Source organism: Salvelinus sp. IW2-2015, linkage group LG20 (assembly GCF_002910315.2).
Source record: "Salvelinus sp. IW2-2015 linkage group LG20, ASM291031v2, whole genome shotgun sequence".
In the NCBI taxonomy this organism is placed as follows: domain Eukaryota; kingdom Metazoa; phylum Chordata; class Actinopteri; order Salmoniformes; family Salmonidae; genus Salvelinus; species Salvelinus sp. IW2-2015.
This window is the reverse complement of record NC_036860.1, coordinates 1,280,910-1,295,909: the sequence shown is the minus strand read 5'-3', so window position 1 is coordinate 1,295,909 and position 15,000 is coordinate 1,280,910. Positions and strand designations below refer to the sequence as shown.

The following is a 15,000-nucleotide window of genomic DNA, read 5'->3' as shown; positions in this document are numbered from 1 at the left end:
GCAGGAGGATTTAAGTGGGTTGGCCGTAGGAAAACCGTGGGGAGAATCGGAGGCGCCAAAGCCCCCAGTGTTAGCTACAAACCCAGGAGATAGTGGGGCGTAGATTCAGCAGTAGACAGAGGCTGAGGCCCAGTTCAAACACACTACAGTCACGGCTGCAGGGCCTGGAATCACATGAGACTGAGTGTGGAAGACAATTAGGCTCCCATCCCTCGATACAATCTGCAGAACCAGGGCATATGCCTCTGCTGTGTTGGATCACTAAGCACTAAGATCCCTGGAGTTTGTAGTTAAAAGCAAATTATGGGAGCTGTAGCTTCAGGGCTGTCTGGGCTATAGAAGAGAGGGTTTGTGTGTGTTGTTCTGGCAGAAATGTTGTAGTGGGTGTTTTGTATAAGTGCAAAGGCTAAAGCCAGACAGGCTGAAGTTTCCCTCCTCCAGGCGTTGGTTGCTAGCTGGTCTAACAGAGCTTCACCTGGTCCATGACTCACCCCAGTAGGAGACCAGGGGAGGCTGTCACTACGCCTTATACCCCCAGTCAGAAAACCTACAGTCATGACCTGTACCGTCACTAGAAGTCTGAGCTCATATGGAGCTGAGTGACCGTGCTTTGAAATGTGTCATCTTGTGATATTTTCTCTGCTCATCTTCCTCTGCACAGAAAAACCTGGTTGTGAGTCAGTGAGGGCGGTCTCCCCCTCTTTCCTCCCTCACACCTCCCTCCCTCACACCCTAGGCTGGCCTGCTTTGTTCCCGTCTGGCTCAGCTAACAGCTAATCCTGGCCAGTCATCACAACCCAGAGCTCCTGACCAGACATAAAGGCTGGTGAGCTCGGACAGCATTCCACCACAGAGCCCTCTCTCCACTCTGTGCAGTGGGGCAGAATGTCTCAGCATGGCGTCCATGGGTGAAGTGACCGACCTCTTGTTGGCTCTGTCTTCACAGTAGCTAGCTATTTACCACACGCTAATGGACTTGTTCAGTGTGCTCTCTCTATGTCAGACCYGGGTTCAAATAGTATGTGTTTTGTTTCAAATGATTGCTGAATTTGATTGAGCATACATAGAGTGCAATATTGGCTTGGATTGCACTTTTGGTTCTATTCCCTTGGTTCCATTGCACCAGGCAAGCTCAATCAAACTCAGTTAAAGTATTTTACCGAAAGCAAATACCACTTGAACCCAGTTGTGTGTAGTAGACCCTTTTCACACATGATAGGACAGGTCAGRATGGGACTGACTGCATGTGTGTCCTGCTGTGAACCGATGGCTCGTGAACACCAGCCGTCAATGATGACTTGGCTGACTGGGACCAGGCTGCTGTTACTAGCACAGTGTGGTTGACCTCACCTTCTCTCCTCACCTTCTCTCCTCTCCTCTCTATCTGTGGACAGCGCCTCCGGCCTGGGGTTTCACTCCTGCCTCCCTCCACTGCCCTCCATTGTCAGCCTCGCTGGCTCTGTGGCAGGATTTATGTTTCACATGAACGCTCCCATCATCACTTGGGCTAAAACAGGAGCCTGCAGTGTGTTAAAATGCAACGCAAAGCAGATGTGCTTGACATTGCCATGGACTTTCCAAGGACCTAAAGCTCTGTAACCGTAGAAGGGAATGTGTGACCCTGTATGACTGCTGCCAGCCCGCTCATAGCCCTCTGATGCTGCTGAAGTGAAAGCACAAGACCACATTAGGGCCCCCATCCCTCGTCTTGTGGGGCATTTGAGCAAAATGAGAGTCTGTGAAAGACAAATATCATGTGACAMGTGAGGAGAGTGTTTTTCCTCACATTCAAAGGGTTTAATAACAGCTTCTCTGGTGAGGAACTAACCAATGGCGCGCGCTTGAGTGTTTTTCTCGGRGGAAATAGTCTTTATTTACGCGTTCATGTATCTCACTGCGGGAATAATTGTTTCAGTTGTCCTATGATACCCCTGGGGAGAATGTCGCAGAGCACTTTAAGAGTGCCACCCTTGTGTTTGAAGGTCACAGTATTATTTTACCAAATAACAGGGAGAGAGAACCCAAGCTGAAGTGAAGGATTGTTGWTAACAATGTTCTAGGGATGAGGAGSTTTCTCTGACGGAGGCCGGTGAGGTTCATTGCACCTCCTGTGGTCTCTAGACTGCGTCATGGGAATGCACAGGGAAAAGACCTAGCAATTTAGTCTCTCCCACAAATGCCTGGCAGGGGATAGGCCTAGAATAGATTAATATATAACAACAAGGTGGGATTAAATTCAATTTAATCTCTGGCATTTCGGGATTAGTCCTTAGATCATAAACTTTCCCACCCCCGCTGAACAAATATTTATTGCTTTGTTAAATGGTTCCGTGTGCTTCTTTCTGGGTAAGAGTAAACAGCTGTGGTCTGGTAATATCTCCATTTGGCGCTCTCTGCTTTTCTAACTGGTTTTATGATCGCAGTACAGACCCTGTTACATGGCGTGACTCAAGGCTCATCAGCACCATCTTGTGTAATGACTCTGCAACACAAGCTATTATTGGGATGCTCTCAGGCTTTCATTTACAAATTGTTGATTAGACTTTTAACTGAAACTCCTGAGGGACAAAGAGGATGTGATTATACTTGTAGGATGGATATGTATCAGTCTCATCCTTCCCTTCGTCTTTCCCTCCCTGTAGGTGGGAGGCGTGGGGTGGGGTTGGGAGCATGGCTGAACCACGCCGTGAGAGCACCAGCAGCCTGCAGAGGAAGAAGCCTCCATGGCTCAGACTGGACATTCCCACTGCTCAGGTGTCCCTGGATGAGCCACCCACCTTCGTTCAGGTACAGCACACACTCTCTCTCCCCCCTTCTCTATCTTCTCCTCTCCCTTACTGTTCACTCTTTCTTTTTCTCTCTCTTTCACCTTTTTCCTCTCTCTCCCTTCTCTCTCTCTCTCTCCATACTCTGTTTTCTACTTCTCTTCTTCCTCGCTTTCTTTTTTTCTCTCCTTCCTCTTTCTCTCTCTCTCTCTAATCTCTCCTCTCTCTCTCTCTCTCTCTCTCTCTCTCTCTCTCTCTCTCTCTGCATGCCTTTCCTTGTTATCCCACACTTTATTCTCATGCGGTCTCTGTCTTACATTTCTTCTCCCTGCTTTCTCATTGTCTCTCCCACAGAGTTATTATGTGGTCTGTTTGTAAACTGTATGTGAATCTCTGCATGCAATAATGGCATCTCATTGTGTGTACTTCATCCTTCTGTTTCTTTCCATTGCCCCCCCCCCCCCCCCCCACCCCCCCCCCCCCCCCCCCCCCCCCCCCCCCCACTGTACAGTCGGTGTAAGCGCCAGGGTTTCGCTCCGCAGTATCAGCATGCCAGTGGAAGCCCCTCCCACCTCCGGTCCCCGCCTCGCGACCTCTTTGACCCCGCCGGCCGGCCCCTTGCTACGCCAGTCCTCCATCACACAAACCATCAAGACGTAAGGGGAAACATTATCAAAGCTTTCTGGAGCTACTTGAAGGGACACCTTGGTTGGTTAGATCATCGGTTGTGTGACACGGAATCGTCACGACCGCCATGGGATTTGTGTTATCTTTTGGTGTTGAGCAGTGGGCGCCCACTGAAAATATTTATTATGAACTTGTCATGATGGGTGTTAAATAAGCATGTTTTATCCCAGATCTGTAATTTCATGGATGGCATGTTTTTTGACCAGTTTGTTACTGTAGGCTACTTGTGTGATGCCACGTAACAAGGCATGAGAACCATACTGTCGTGTTTCTCTGCCTGATTGCCCCCCACCCACTTCAGTTTGGTGGTTTGATTGCATTTGATTTTTACCAGAATTCTTATTTGCCTTGCAATTTGTCTGGTTGAACTGAGGACAGTGGATATTTGACACGGACGGACTGGTTTTTGTAGGTGTTTGTTTGTGGTGTGTTTTATCATAGTGCCTGTCTCTGGGTCTGCAGATGGGCTCATATTACAGTGTTTAAAACTTTAAATAACTGTGGCTGTGATTGTGTGCATTGATTCTTCAACAGTCTGAAATGAAATGAGTTGGGAAACCCTCTGCATCTGCCGGTTCCTTGTCGGTGGTCAGTGTGTATGATTCTAATGCATGTTCAAACTTTATTTCCCTTCACAATTTCAGTGCTTGAAAAAGCTTTACTCCTTTTGCACTATTTCTGTCTATCGCTTTTCTAGATGCTGTTTCTTGCTCACCATCTCTTCTTTTCTTCTCTCCTTCTCTTTTTCCTTCTCTTTCTTGCCCACTGCCCTGTCCTCCTCCTCCTCTCACCTTCCTACCACTCTCCCCCGCCTCTGTGCCCTGTCCTCCTCCTCCTCTCACCTTCCTACACTCTCCCCTGCCCTCTGCTCCTGTCCTCCTCCTCCTCTCACCTTCCTACCCTCCTCCCCCGCCCCTCTGCCCTGTCCTCCTCTCCTCTCACCTTCCTACCCTCTCCCCCCGCCCCCTGCCCTGTCCTCCTCCACTCTCCCACCCTCCTCCTTCACCTTTCTACACTCTCCCCCGGCCCCACTTGCCCTGCTCCTCCCACCTCCCCACCCTCTTCCTCTCAACACTCTCCCCGCCCCCTGCCCTGTCCTCCTCCACCTACCCACACCTCTTCCTCTCCAACACTCATCCCCCAGCCCCCTGCCCTGTCCTCCTCCACCTCCCACCCTCCTCCTCTCACCTTCCTACCTTCTCCCCCTGCCCGTCTCCAGCAGCAGGAGGGTGCACTTTGAGCGGATTAACACAGTGCCCGTTAAGGGTCAGCGGGCATCTCGCCGCGGCCCCAGGAAGCATCACTCTCTCTCCAGAACCCTGCTCAGGTACTGCAGGCCAGAGGTCAGAGGTCAGACTGGGCCTACAGTACACTGGCCAATGAGGACAGCACTTCCTGTCTGATTACAGTAACATACAGTATGCAACCATGGGGAGCCAGAACATCTTGTGATGGATAACATACTGACACAGGTTTAGCTAAGTGTTTACCCCACCAATGTTTGTGTCATAGGTTATGTTGGTAATGGCTCAGATCTAGGGAGTACAAAGAGTATGAAGTTCAGAACAGAGAGAATTATCAAGAGAGTGCAGGGTCTCCGTAAGATAGAATACTGCATCAGGCATAAAGACACAGCTTGAATGAACTGAATGAACTGTCTTCCATTGCCTATAGCTGTAAGCCTCTCTTCAGGGGTGCTGTTGTTTTCTCTCTGTGCTATGACTGGTGTTGTTATATGACTCACCTCATTGACACATCTGACTCACACTGAATTAGTCATAATAAAGGAGCCTAACAAAGGGAGCTGCCATTTTCCTGGAATACACAACAACCACCGCATTCCATTGTGGTCAGAMCAAAGACTAAGCAGCAATAATGTCGCCTCAGACTTTATGAATCTCTGTGTGAGTTAGGGACCATAGAATACATGTCCACTGATTCGATGTTACAGTCACTAAAAGACCATACTTGCGTTTGACTGAGTCTTAAAATAACCTGAGCTGCTCTTTAAACAAAGCCATTCTGGTTAATGTGTGTATAGCGGCAGGGTTGGGTTAGTGTGGCCTTCTGCAGCACCTGATTAGATTAGACTGGCAGAGGCAGAGAACATTGTATTGTGATCCTTATTGAATGTACAGATGATATGATTCAATTAAAGAAAACAACAGCTCATGGAAAAAAAGAGGCAGAGAGAGAGAGAGAGAGAGAGAGAGGAGAGCAGAGAGAGAGAGGGGCAGAGGGAGAGAGAGGGCAGAGAGGAGAGAGAGGGGCAGAGAGAGAGAGGGGCAGAGGGAGAGAGCTTGATATTAGAGAAAGGCCAAGCCTTGGCTCTTAAGAGAAGACAGACTATGTGCACACTGCCCACAAAATGAGGTGGAAACTGAGCTGAACTTCCTAACCTCCTGCCAAATGTATGACCATATTAGAGACACACATTTCCTTCAGATTACACAGACCCACAAAAATTTGAAAACAAATCTAATTTGATAAGCATATGTTTCCCATGCCACTAAAAAGAGAGCGAGGAGAGACCGAGGCTAGAGGAGGCAGAGGTAGAGCGAGGCAGAGGTAGAGCAAGGTAGAGTGCGAGAGAGGGGGCAGAGGAAAAGAGCAAGAGAGGGGGGCAGAGGTAGAGAGCGAGAGAGGGGCAGAGGAAGAGAGCGAGAGAGGGGTAGGAGAGAGAGCCGAGAGAGGGGACAGGGGTAGAGCGCGAGAGAGGGGACAAGAGAGCGAGAGAGGAGAGAGGGGCAGAGGTAGAGAGCGTGAAGGGGGCAGAGGTAGAGAGCGTGAGAGGGGCAGAGGTATAGAGAGCGTGAGAGGGCAGAGGTTAGGGACGATGCGAGAGGGTGCAGAGGTAGAGAAGGAGAGAGGCGTAGAGGTAGAGAGAGAGAGGGCAGGGTAGAGGAGAGAGGGGCAGAGGTAGAGAGAGAGGCGTAGAGTAGAGCAGCGGAGGGGGCAGAGGTAGGGTAAGGGGAGAGCGTAGTGAGAGGGGCAGAGGTATGAGAGGAGAGGGAGAGGAGTAGAGAGCAGTGAGAGGGGCAGAAGGTAGAGATGAGAGGGGCAGAGGTAGAGAGCGGATGAGGAGCAAGAGGTAGGAGAGAGGTAGAGGTAAGAGAGGAGGGGCAGAGTTAGAGAGCGAGAGAGGGGCAGAGGTAGAGAGAGAGGCGATGAGGTAGAGAGCGAGAGGGGAGAGTAGAGAGCGAGAGAGGGCAGAGTAGAGGAGGCGTAGAGGTAGAGACGTGAGAGGGGCAGAGGTAAGAGAGCCGAGAGAGGGCAGAGGTAGAGAGAGAGGGTAGAGGTAGAGAAGGAGGGAGAGGGGAGGAGAGGAGGGCAGAGAGAGAGAGGAGAGGTAGAGAAGAGAAGGGGCAGAGTGTAGAGAGAAGGCGAGAGGTGAGAGAGAGAGGGAGAGGTAGAGAGAGAGAGGCGAGAGGTAGAGAGAGAGGGAGAGTAGAGAGAGGAGAGGAGAGAGGTAGAGAGAGAGAGGGAGAGTAGAGAGAGGAGAGAGAAGAGGGAGAGGAGAGAGAGGGAGAGGTAGAGAGAGAGAGAGAGGAGTAGAGGTAGAGAGAGCAGAGGGGAGAGGAGAGAGAGAGAGGGAGAGGTAGAGAGAGAGGAGAGGAGAGGTAGAGAGATGAGAGGGAGAGAGAGGAGTAGAGAGGGGAGAGGTAGAGAGAGAGAGGAGAGAGGTAGAGAGGCGCTCCAGATGTTCCATCAGGCAGAGGTTTATTTATAAGCCTCCGAGGTCAGGATGCAGGCTGACACACTCTGATGACCGCCACGACCTGGAGGACAGGGCAGCTGGTCTGGAATCCAGAAAATCAATCATGTCACTAACAGACTGATAGAGATAGTACACATCCACAACCCAGAGGAAAACAGGACACAGTATTTCAAATGATTTCCATATTACCCAGAATAATCCTTTACATGACAGGTACAGTAGGAGTTTAGTGGGCTATAATAACGTTGCTAGGAGTAGGGCTTGGATTGCTAGGGACCTCATGATACGATATTATCATGATTCTCACGATTATATAGTATTGCAATTTGACTGTGATTTGATGTGTTCGATGTTACAACATATTGCTCACCATGTGTCTTCTACAGAGGGACAAGAGAGAGCCATGAGAAAACGAGTTCAGTGGATAGTGATGGGAAGAATCGATAGTTACTATCGGAATATTTTTTGACGATATATCGTATCAACTATCGCAATATTTATTTACACCAAAGTTCCAAGTATTTTTCCTTCTAGCTTGTTCTCCATCGTCTTTTTAAATAGAGAGACTTTTTGTTTTCAGCACTTTATTTCCATGACTGATCAAACTCGTTTTCTCTCTCGTCCCTGCAGAAGAACATATGGTGAGCATATGTTGGAACATCGAAACACAATAAATCAAATTAACTCCATATTTGGTTTGATGTACTTAAAGAAGATTTGGCCATTTTAAAAAACATTACTTACATTGATTGTAGCTTGTCAAATCAAATAAATGTTGTTGCACATGCGGGACAAAACAACAGGTTGTAGATCCTTGTACTGTGAAATGCTTACTTACGAGCCCCTAACCAACAATGCAGTTTAAAAAAAAATCTAAATAAGAAATAAAAGTAACAAGTAATTAAAGAGCAGCAGTAAAATAACAACAGTGAGACTATATACAGGGGGGTACCGGTACAGAGTCAATGTGCGGGGGCACCGGTTAGTTGAGGTAATATGTACATGTAGGTAGAGTTATTAATGTGACTATGCATAGATGATAACAACAGAGAATAGCAGCGGCGTAAAAGAGGGGGGGGGAAATGCAAATAGTCTGGGTGGCCATTTGATTAGATGTTCCAGAGTCTTATGGCTTGGAGGGTAGAAGCTGTTTAGAAGCCTCTTGGACCTAGACTTGGCACTCCGGTACCACTTGCCGTGCGGTAGAAGAGAGAACAATCTATGACTAGGGTGGCTGGAGTCTTTGACAATTTTTAGGGCCTTCCTCTCACACCGCCTGGTATAGAGGTCCTGGATGGCAGGAAGCTTGGCCCCAGTGATGTACTGGGCCGTACGCACTACCCTCTGTAGTGCCTTGCGGTCGGAGGCCGAGTAGTTGCCAAACCAGGCAGTGATGCAACCAGTCAGGATACTCTCGATGGTGCAGCTGTATAACCTTTTGAAGATCTGAGGACCCATGCCAAATCTTTTCAGTCTCCTGAGGGGGAATAAGTGTTGTTGTGCCCTCTTCATTGACTGTCCTGGTGTGCTTGGACCATGTTAGTTTGTTGGTGATGTGGACACCAAGGAACTTGAAGCTCTCAACCTGCTCCACAACAGCCCGATCGATGAGAATGGAGGTGTGCTCGGTCCTCTTTTTCCCGCAGTCCACAATCATCTCCTTTGTTTTGATCACGTTGAGGGAGAGGTTGTTGTCCTGGCACCACACGGCCAGGTCTCTGACCTCCTGCCTATAGGCTGTTTAGTCTTGGTCGGTGATCAGGCCTATCACTGTTGTGTCATCGGCAAACTTAATGATGGTGTTGGAGTCGTGCCTGTCCGTGCAGTCATGAGTGAACAGGGAGTACAGGAGGGGACTGAGCACGCACCCCTGAGGGGCTCCTGTGTTGAGGATCAGCGTGGCGGATGTGTTGTTACCTACCCTTACCACCTGGGAGCGGCCGGTCAGGAAGTCCAGAATCCAGTTGCAGAGGGAGGTGTTTAGTCCCTGGGTCCTTAGCTTATTGATGAGCTTTGAGATCTCTATGGTGTTGAACACTGAACTGTAGTCAATAAATAGCATTCTCACATAGGTGTTCCTTTTGTCCAGGTGGGAAAGGGCAGTGTGGAGTGCAATAGCGATTGCATCATCTGTGGATCTGTTAGAGTGGTATGCAAGTTAGAGTGGGTCTATGGTATCTGAGATATTAGTGTTGATGTGAGCCATGACCAGCCTTTCGAAGCACTTCATGGCTACAGATGTGAGTGCTACAGGTCGGTAGTCATTTAGGCAGGTTACCTTACTGTTCTTGGGCACAGGGACTATGGTGGTCTGCTTAAAGCAGTTGGTATTACAGACTCGGACAGGGAGAGGTTGAAAATATCAGTAAAGATACTTGCCAGTTGGTCAGTGCATGCTCGCAGTACACGTCCTGGTAATCCCTCTGGCCTTGTGAATGTTGACCTGTGTTAAGGTCTTACTCACATCGGCTGCGGAGTGCGTGATCACACAGTCTTCCGGAACAGCTGGTGCTCTCATGCATGTTTCAGTGTTATTTGCCTTGAAGCGAGCATAGAGGTAGTTTAGCTAGTCTGATAGGCTTGTGTCACTGGGCAGCTCTCAGCTGTGCTTCCTTTAGTAGTCTGTTATGGTTTGCCAGCCCTGCCACATCCGATGAGTGTCAGGGCCGGTGTAGTACGATTCGATCTTAGTCCTGTATTGACGCTGTGCCTGTTTGATGGTTCGTCGGAGGGCATAGCGGGATTTCTTATAAGCTTCCGGGTTAGAGTCCCACTAAACGCCAGCTTTAGCCTTTAGCTCAGTGCGGATGTTGCCTGTAATCCATGGCTTCTTGTTGGGGTATGTACGTACAGTCGCTGTGGGGACGACGTCATCAATGCACTTATTGATGAAGCCAATGACTGATGTGGTGTACTCCTCAATGCCATTGGAGGAATCCCGGAACATATTCCAATCTGTGTTAGCAAAACAGTCCTGTAGCTTAGCATCTGCTTCATCTGACCACTTTTTTATTGATCGAGTCACTGGTGCTTCCTGCTTTAATTTTTGCTTGCAAGCAGGAATCAGGTGGATATAATTATGGTCAGATTTGCCAAATGGAGGGTGAGGGAGAGCTTTGTATGCGTCTCTCTGTGTGGAGTAAAGGTGGTCCAGAGTTTTTTTCCCTCTGGTTGCACATTTAACATGCTGATAGAAATTTGGTAAGACGGATTTAAGTCTCCCTGCATTAAAGTCCCCGGGTACAAGGAGCACCGCCTCTGGGTGAGCGTTTTCCTGTTTGCTTATGGCGGAATGCAGCTCATTCAGTGCGGTCTTAGTGCCAGCATCAGTCTGTGGTGGTATGTAGACAGCTACGAAAAATACAGATGAAAACTCTCTAGGTAGATAGTGTGGTCTACAGCTTATCATGAGATACTCTATCTCAGGAGAGCAAAACCTTGAGACTTCCTTAGATATCGTGCACCAGCTATTATTTACAAAAATACAGAAGTGGGGGTTTATTCGATCGCCTATGAATTCTCAGAAGAATCTGGGTCTGTTCCCGTTAGAGCAGTATATCATTCTCGTCGGACTTTTTAAAGGAAAAAAAAGTCCGTAGTGGCTAAAGTTAGCTGAAGTTTGTAATGGATGTTTAAAGAGAACTGAACTGTAGATTACAGTTTCTCCTGGCCCATAGACTACTTTCAGACTACTACTACTTTCAGGAACCGTGTTGTAAAATAGTGAACTACTCCTTTTAATGTGGTCAAATTGAAATAGAATAGTCCATTCCAAAAATCTCTTTATTCTAAAGGTAGTGATCTGGAGGAAATTGACAGATTTTTTTTAGCCGTTTCCAGCAACAGAATGCCTCCAGCATGCAAGTTCAGTCTTTACATTTATTCAAATGTTTATGACTTTATTACCGTGCTGTAATGGTGCAAAGGCAGACAAAGTAATACAATATACACCAGACCCATGAGAGAGACGGTGTGTGTGGTGTGTGTGGTGTGTGTGTGTGTGTGTGTGTGTGTGTGTGTGTGTGTGTGTGTGTGTGTGTGTGTGTGTGGTGTGTGTGTGGTGTGTGGTGTGTGTGTGTGTGTGTGTGTGGTGTGTGTGTGTGGGCGTGTGTGTGTGTGGTGTGGTGTGTGTGTGTGTGTGTGGGCGGTGTGTGTGTGTGGTCGTGGTGTGTGTGTGGGCGTGTGTGTTGTGGTGTGTGTGTGGTGCGTGTGTGTGTGTGTGTGTGTGTGTGGCGTGTGTGGTGTGTGGGTGTGTGTGTGGGGTGTGTGTGTGTGTGTGTGTGTGTGTGTGTGTGTGTGTGTGTGTGTGTGTGTGTGGTGTGTGTGTGTGTGTGGTGTGTGTGTGTGTGTGTTGTGTGTGTGTGTGTTGTGTGGGCCGTGTGTGTGTGTGTGTGTGTGTGTGTGCGTGTGTGCGTGTGTGCCTGGACTGGAACATGTCCGGGCTTATTCCCTCTCTCATGCTGATGGTCTATTACTAGTGCAGTCAAGAACAATTAGTCATTTTTTCCATTCTTGGGAAGTGTGGCGTTATCAGTCCATTGCATGTTTGCCCACCCAGTCTTCCAAACAGGGTTTGAGGAGGGACATCTAATAACAGCTCTATATCTCTCAGGCCAATAACCGATGCACTCTGTGCTAGATAGCTGGAGTTARCAGACTCCCTCTACGAGAGAAGTACTGCGGAACTAGGTGATCAGAGAGAGTTCTGTGGRTAGRKKGGAGTTTRTGAGATGAGATGTGTGCTTCCCGCGGACTGAGTGGCTGGTGTTTGTGGTGTCAGGGGCACAGCGGACTGGTTCGGGGTCAGTAAGGACGGCGATGCCACCCAGAAATGGCAGAGGAAGAGTCTGCGCCACTGCAGCATGCGCTATGGCCGTCTGAAGCCCCAGGTGATCCGGSAGATGGACCTGTCCAGTCAGGACAACATCTCTCTGACCAGCACCGAGACGCCCCCGCCCCTCTACGTACCCTCCTCAGCACACGCCTTTGGCATGCAGAAGGTATGATACCTATGTCATCTATATATTTGGGTCATTATACCTGTAGTACTTTTGTACCTCAGTGAGGGTTTCATTGTGGATCTTGATAACATATTTTTGGATGTATCAATATTTGTCTCCTGTGGTACCCACAGTATTTTTTCAATTATAATCTCGGTTGATTATTCGAACATAATCCAGTTWCACAATATAAACTCAGTCCTAGATAGCCTGTTCTTAACCGCCCTGCCTGTGTCTGTCATCTTCAGATCGTGGACCCGTTGGCGAGGGGGCGTGCGTTCCGTATGGTGGAGGAGGTGGACGGTTACAGCGTGCCCCAGACCCCCGTCACCCCCGGCGCCGCTTCCCTCTGCTCCTTCACCTCCTCCCGCTCRGGCCTCAACCGGCTGCCGCGGCGACGCAAGAGGGAGTCTGTCGCCAAGATGAGCTTCAGGGCAGCARCMGCTCTGGTKAAGGTGAGCTTGCTGTGTGACGAGACATCCTATTGAAGGAAGTGATTCATTATTTCAGCTGCTAAAGCCCTCTACTGTACTGTACACACAGATCCAAACCATACCCACCCAGTACCACTATGACCAAACTCTTCCCTTAATCGATAAGGTACCCTCAGTGAAACAGCATGGCCTGATCAGTTGTGTGGAATCAGTCAGCCTCCGGCGTTCTAGAACAACACTCAGTTCCATCGGGGCGGATACATTTATTTTCAAAAGGAGACATTATCTCTGTGTTGTGTTGTGTCATTCAGTGTTGAGGGAGACCACTATGTGCTGTGCTGCATGTTCAAGAGCAGCAGTGCTGTGCTTAGGACTACTGTTAKGAAAGAGCTTACCATTTTGGAAGTGCAAGAGKGACATGGAGGAATGAACAAACATGGGTACTCAAGCTCTGATATACCTACTATGCATGTGTTATAATTATGAGGTACTGTCTCCAACAATTCTGACATGCAAAAAGAAACTCAACTCAATGTTAGTGTGTGTGTGTGTGTGTTTGTGTGTCTGCACCGTTTGTTTGCTGTATGGCACTAGACAAAACACTACAGCCTGCTGTGCTAGGTGACAGCTTATAGTGTGTGTTGTGTTGTTATGTGTGTGTGTGCGTCTCAGGGGCGCTCCCTGCGGGAAAACGCCACCCTGCGGCGGATGCAGAGACGCAGCTTCACCCCTGCTAGCTTCATGGAGGAGGACGGGGTGGACTTACCTGATGAGCTGGACACATCCTTCTTCGCCAGAGTAAGGACATGTCCTCATCTACTCTGTAGTTAGAAACTCATCTCAAGCCTCCATCTAAAAGAGATCATACAGCACCCCCTGTAGGTCTCTAACAGAGTTGCAGCCTGGGATAGAGTCTAAAGGCCTGTGATTGGCCGACCAGTTAGTGTGTGTTTTCATTACGGCCAGGAGTTTTTCCTAAACCATGTGTGAGCTGACCAGGGAAATCTCCTGTGCCTAGTTCCCACCCACTACTGTTCTCAGACCTGGCCAACCCCCTCCCAATTCCTCCCCCAGGACTGTCTGATGCAGGAAGAGTTGTCCACATACGCTGACGAGGTGTTTGAGTCTCCGTCGGACGCGGCTATGATGGATGTGGTGCAGGAGGAGGGCAGTATGCTGGACGAGACGGAGCTGACCGGCAGCGCTCTGGACAAGAGTGAACTGGAGAGGAGCCATCTCATGCTGTGAGTCTGTCACACTGACTCATGACAACAAGTACACAGAAACATCTGAAATGACTACAGTATCTTTGGTTTCCTGTTGCCAAAATCCAACACACTACCAGAGCATCTCAGTGAACCATTCAGTTGTGTTGACACAGTGTTTGGGTTAAAGAGAACCCACACTCTCTCCAAGGGTGGTTCTGTGGTGGGTTCCTCTTTAAACTGACTTTACCCCTCCTCCTCTCTGTCTCCCCTCCCCTCCCAGGCCTCTGGAGCGAGGGTGGCGTAAGGCCAAAGAGGGAACCCCAGGACCGCCCAAGGTGCCCTTGCGGCAGGAGGTGGTGAGTGTGAACGGACAGCGACGGGGTCAGCGCATCGTTGTGCCCGTCAAGAAGCTGTTCGCTCGGGAGAAGAGGCCCTACGGGCTGGGCATGGTGGGGAAGCTCACCAACCGAACCTACCGCAAGCGCATCGACAGCTATGTGAAGAGGCAGATAGAGGACATGGATGACCATAGGTAATGGTCTCTAAGACCATGCTAAGGCTCAGCGTGTCCAATATATGAGACCATTGGTGTAGAGTACAGCACTTCTGTGTAAAACCGTTGTTTTCTAATATGGATATTGTGTTTCCATCAGGCCTTTCTTTACGTACTGGATCACTGTTGTCCACTTGCTGATCACCATCCTGGCTGTCTGCATCTATGGCATCGCCCCCGTGGGCTTCTCCCAGCACGAGACGGTTGATTCTGTGAGTACCACCTCACTTCCCTGCTCTATTAGTAGAAGGGAGCTGGTCGGCAGTCCTCTTCATATCTCTGCTGCTTTATCTGCTCTGCTCTCCTCTTCTCTCCTCTCCGGGGTAATTAAAGGAAGTGTCCTCTCTGCAGGCAGCAGCCGTCATTGGCTTGAGGAGATAGACAGACAGCAGAAAATGTTGATGCTGATAAACTAGAGATCCCTGGTTGGCTGGCTGTGGAGTGTCTCTCACAGCAAGCTGGATTACGCTGGAACGCTAATACCTGCAGAGGACATACTCTTCACTTCACTGAGCATATACACGCTGTAGGATCCTTCACATCCTGTGTAACGTGTCTTTCTGTCCCCCTGTAGGATCCTTCACATCATGGTTGTAAGCGTGTTCCTTTCTGTCCCCTGTAGGACCTTCACATCA

General features: G+C 49.1%; 1 protein-coding gene across 1 annotated transcript in view; it reads left to right on the top strand.

Moving 5' to 3' along the window:
* LOC111981152 (inactive rhomboid protein 1) overlaps positions 1-15,000 on the top strand; it is a 71,983-nt gene that overhangs the window by 52,199 nt on the left and 4,784 nt on the right. The window contains exons 2-11 of the mRNA XM_070433719.1: positions 2,643-2,787; positions 3,120-3,135; positions 3,277-3,421; positions 4,672-4,779; positions 11,951-12,170; positions 12,419-12,625; positions 13,277-13,402; positions 13,679-13,848; positions 14,093-14,344; positions 14,466-14,581. Of these exons, the coding sequence (XP_070289820.1) occupies positions 2,671-2,787; positions 3,120-3,135; positions 3,277-3,421; positions 4,672-4,779; positions 11,951-12,170; positions 12,419-12,625; positions 13,277-13,402; positions 13,679-13,848; positions 14,093-14,344; positions 14,466-14,581 (1,477 nt within the window). The 5' untranslated portion in view covers positions 2,643-2,670. The remainder of the gene's footprint in view (positions 1-2,642; positions 2,788-3,119; positions 3,136-3,276; positions 3,422-4,671; positions 4,780-11,950; positions 12,171-12,418; positions 12,626-13,276; positions 13,403-13,678; positions 13,849-14,092; positions 14,345-14,465; positions 14,582-15,000) is intronic.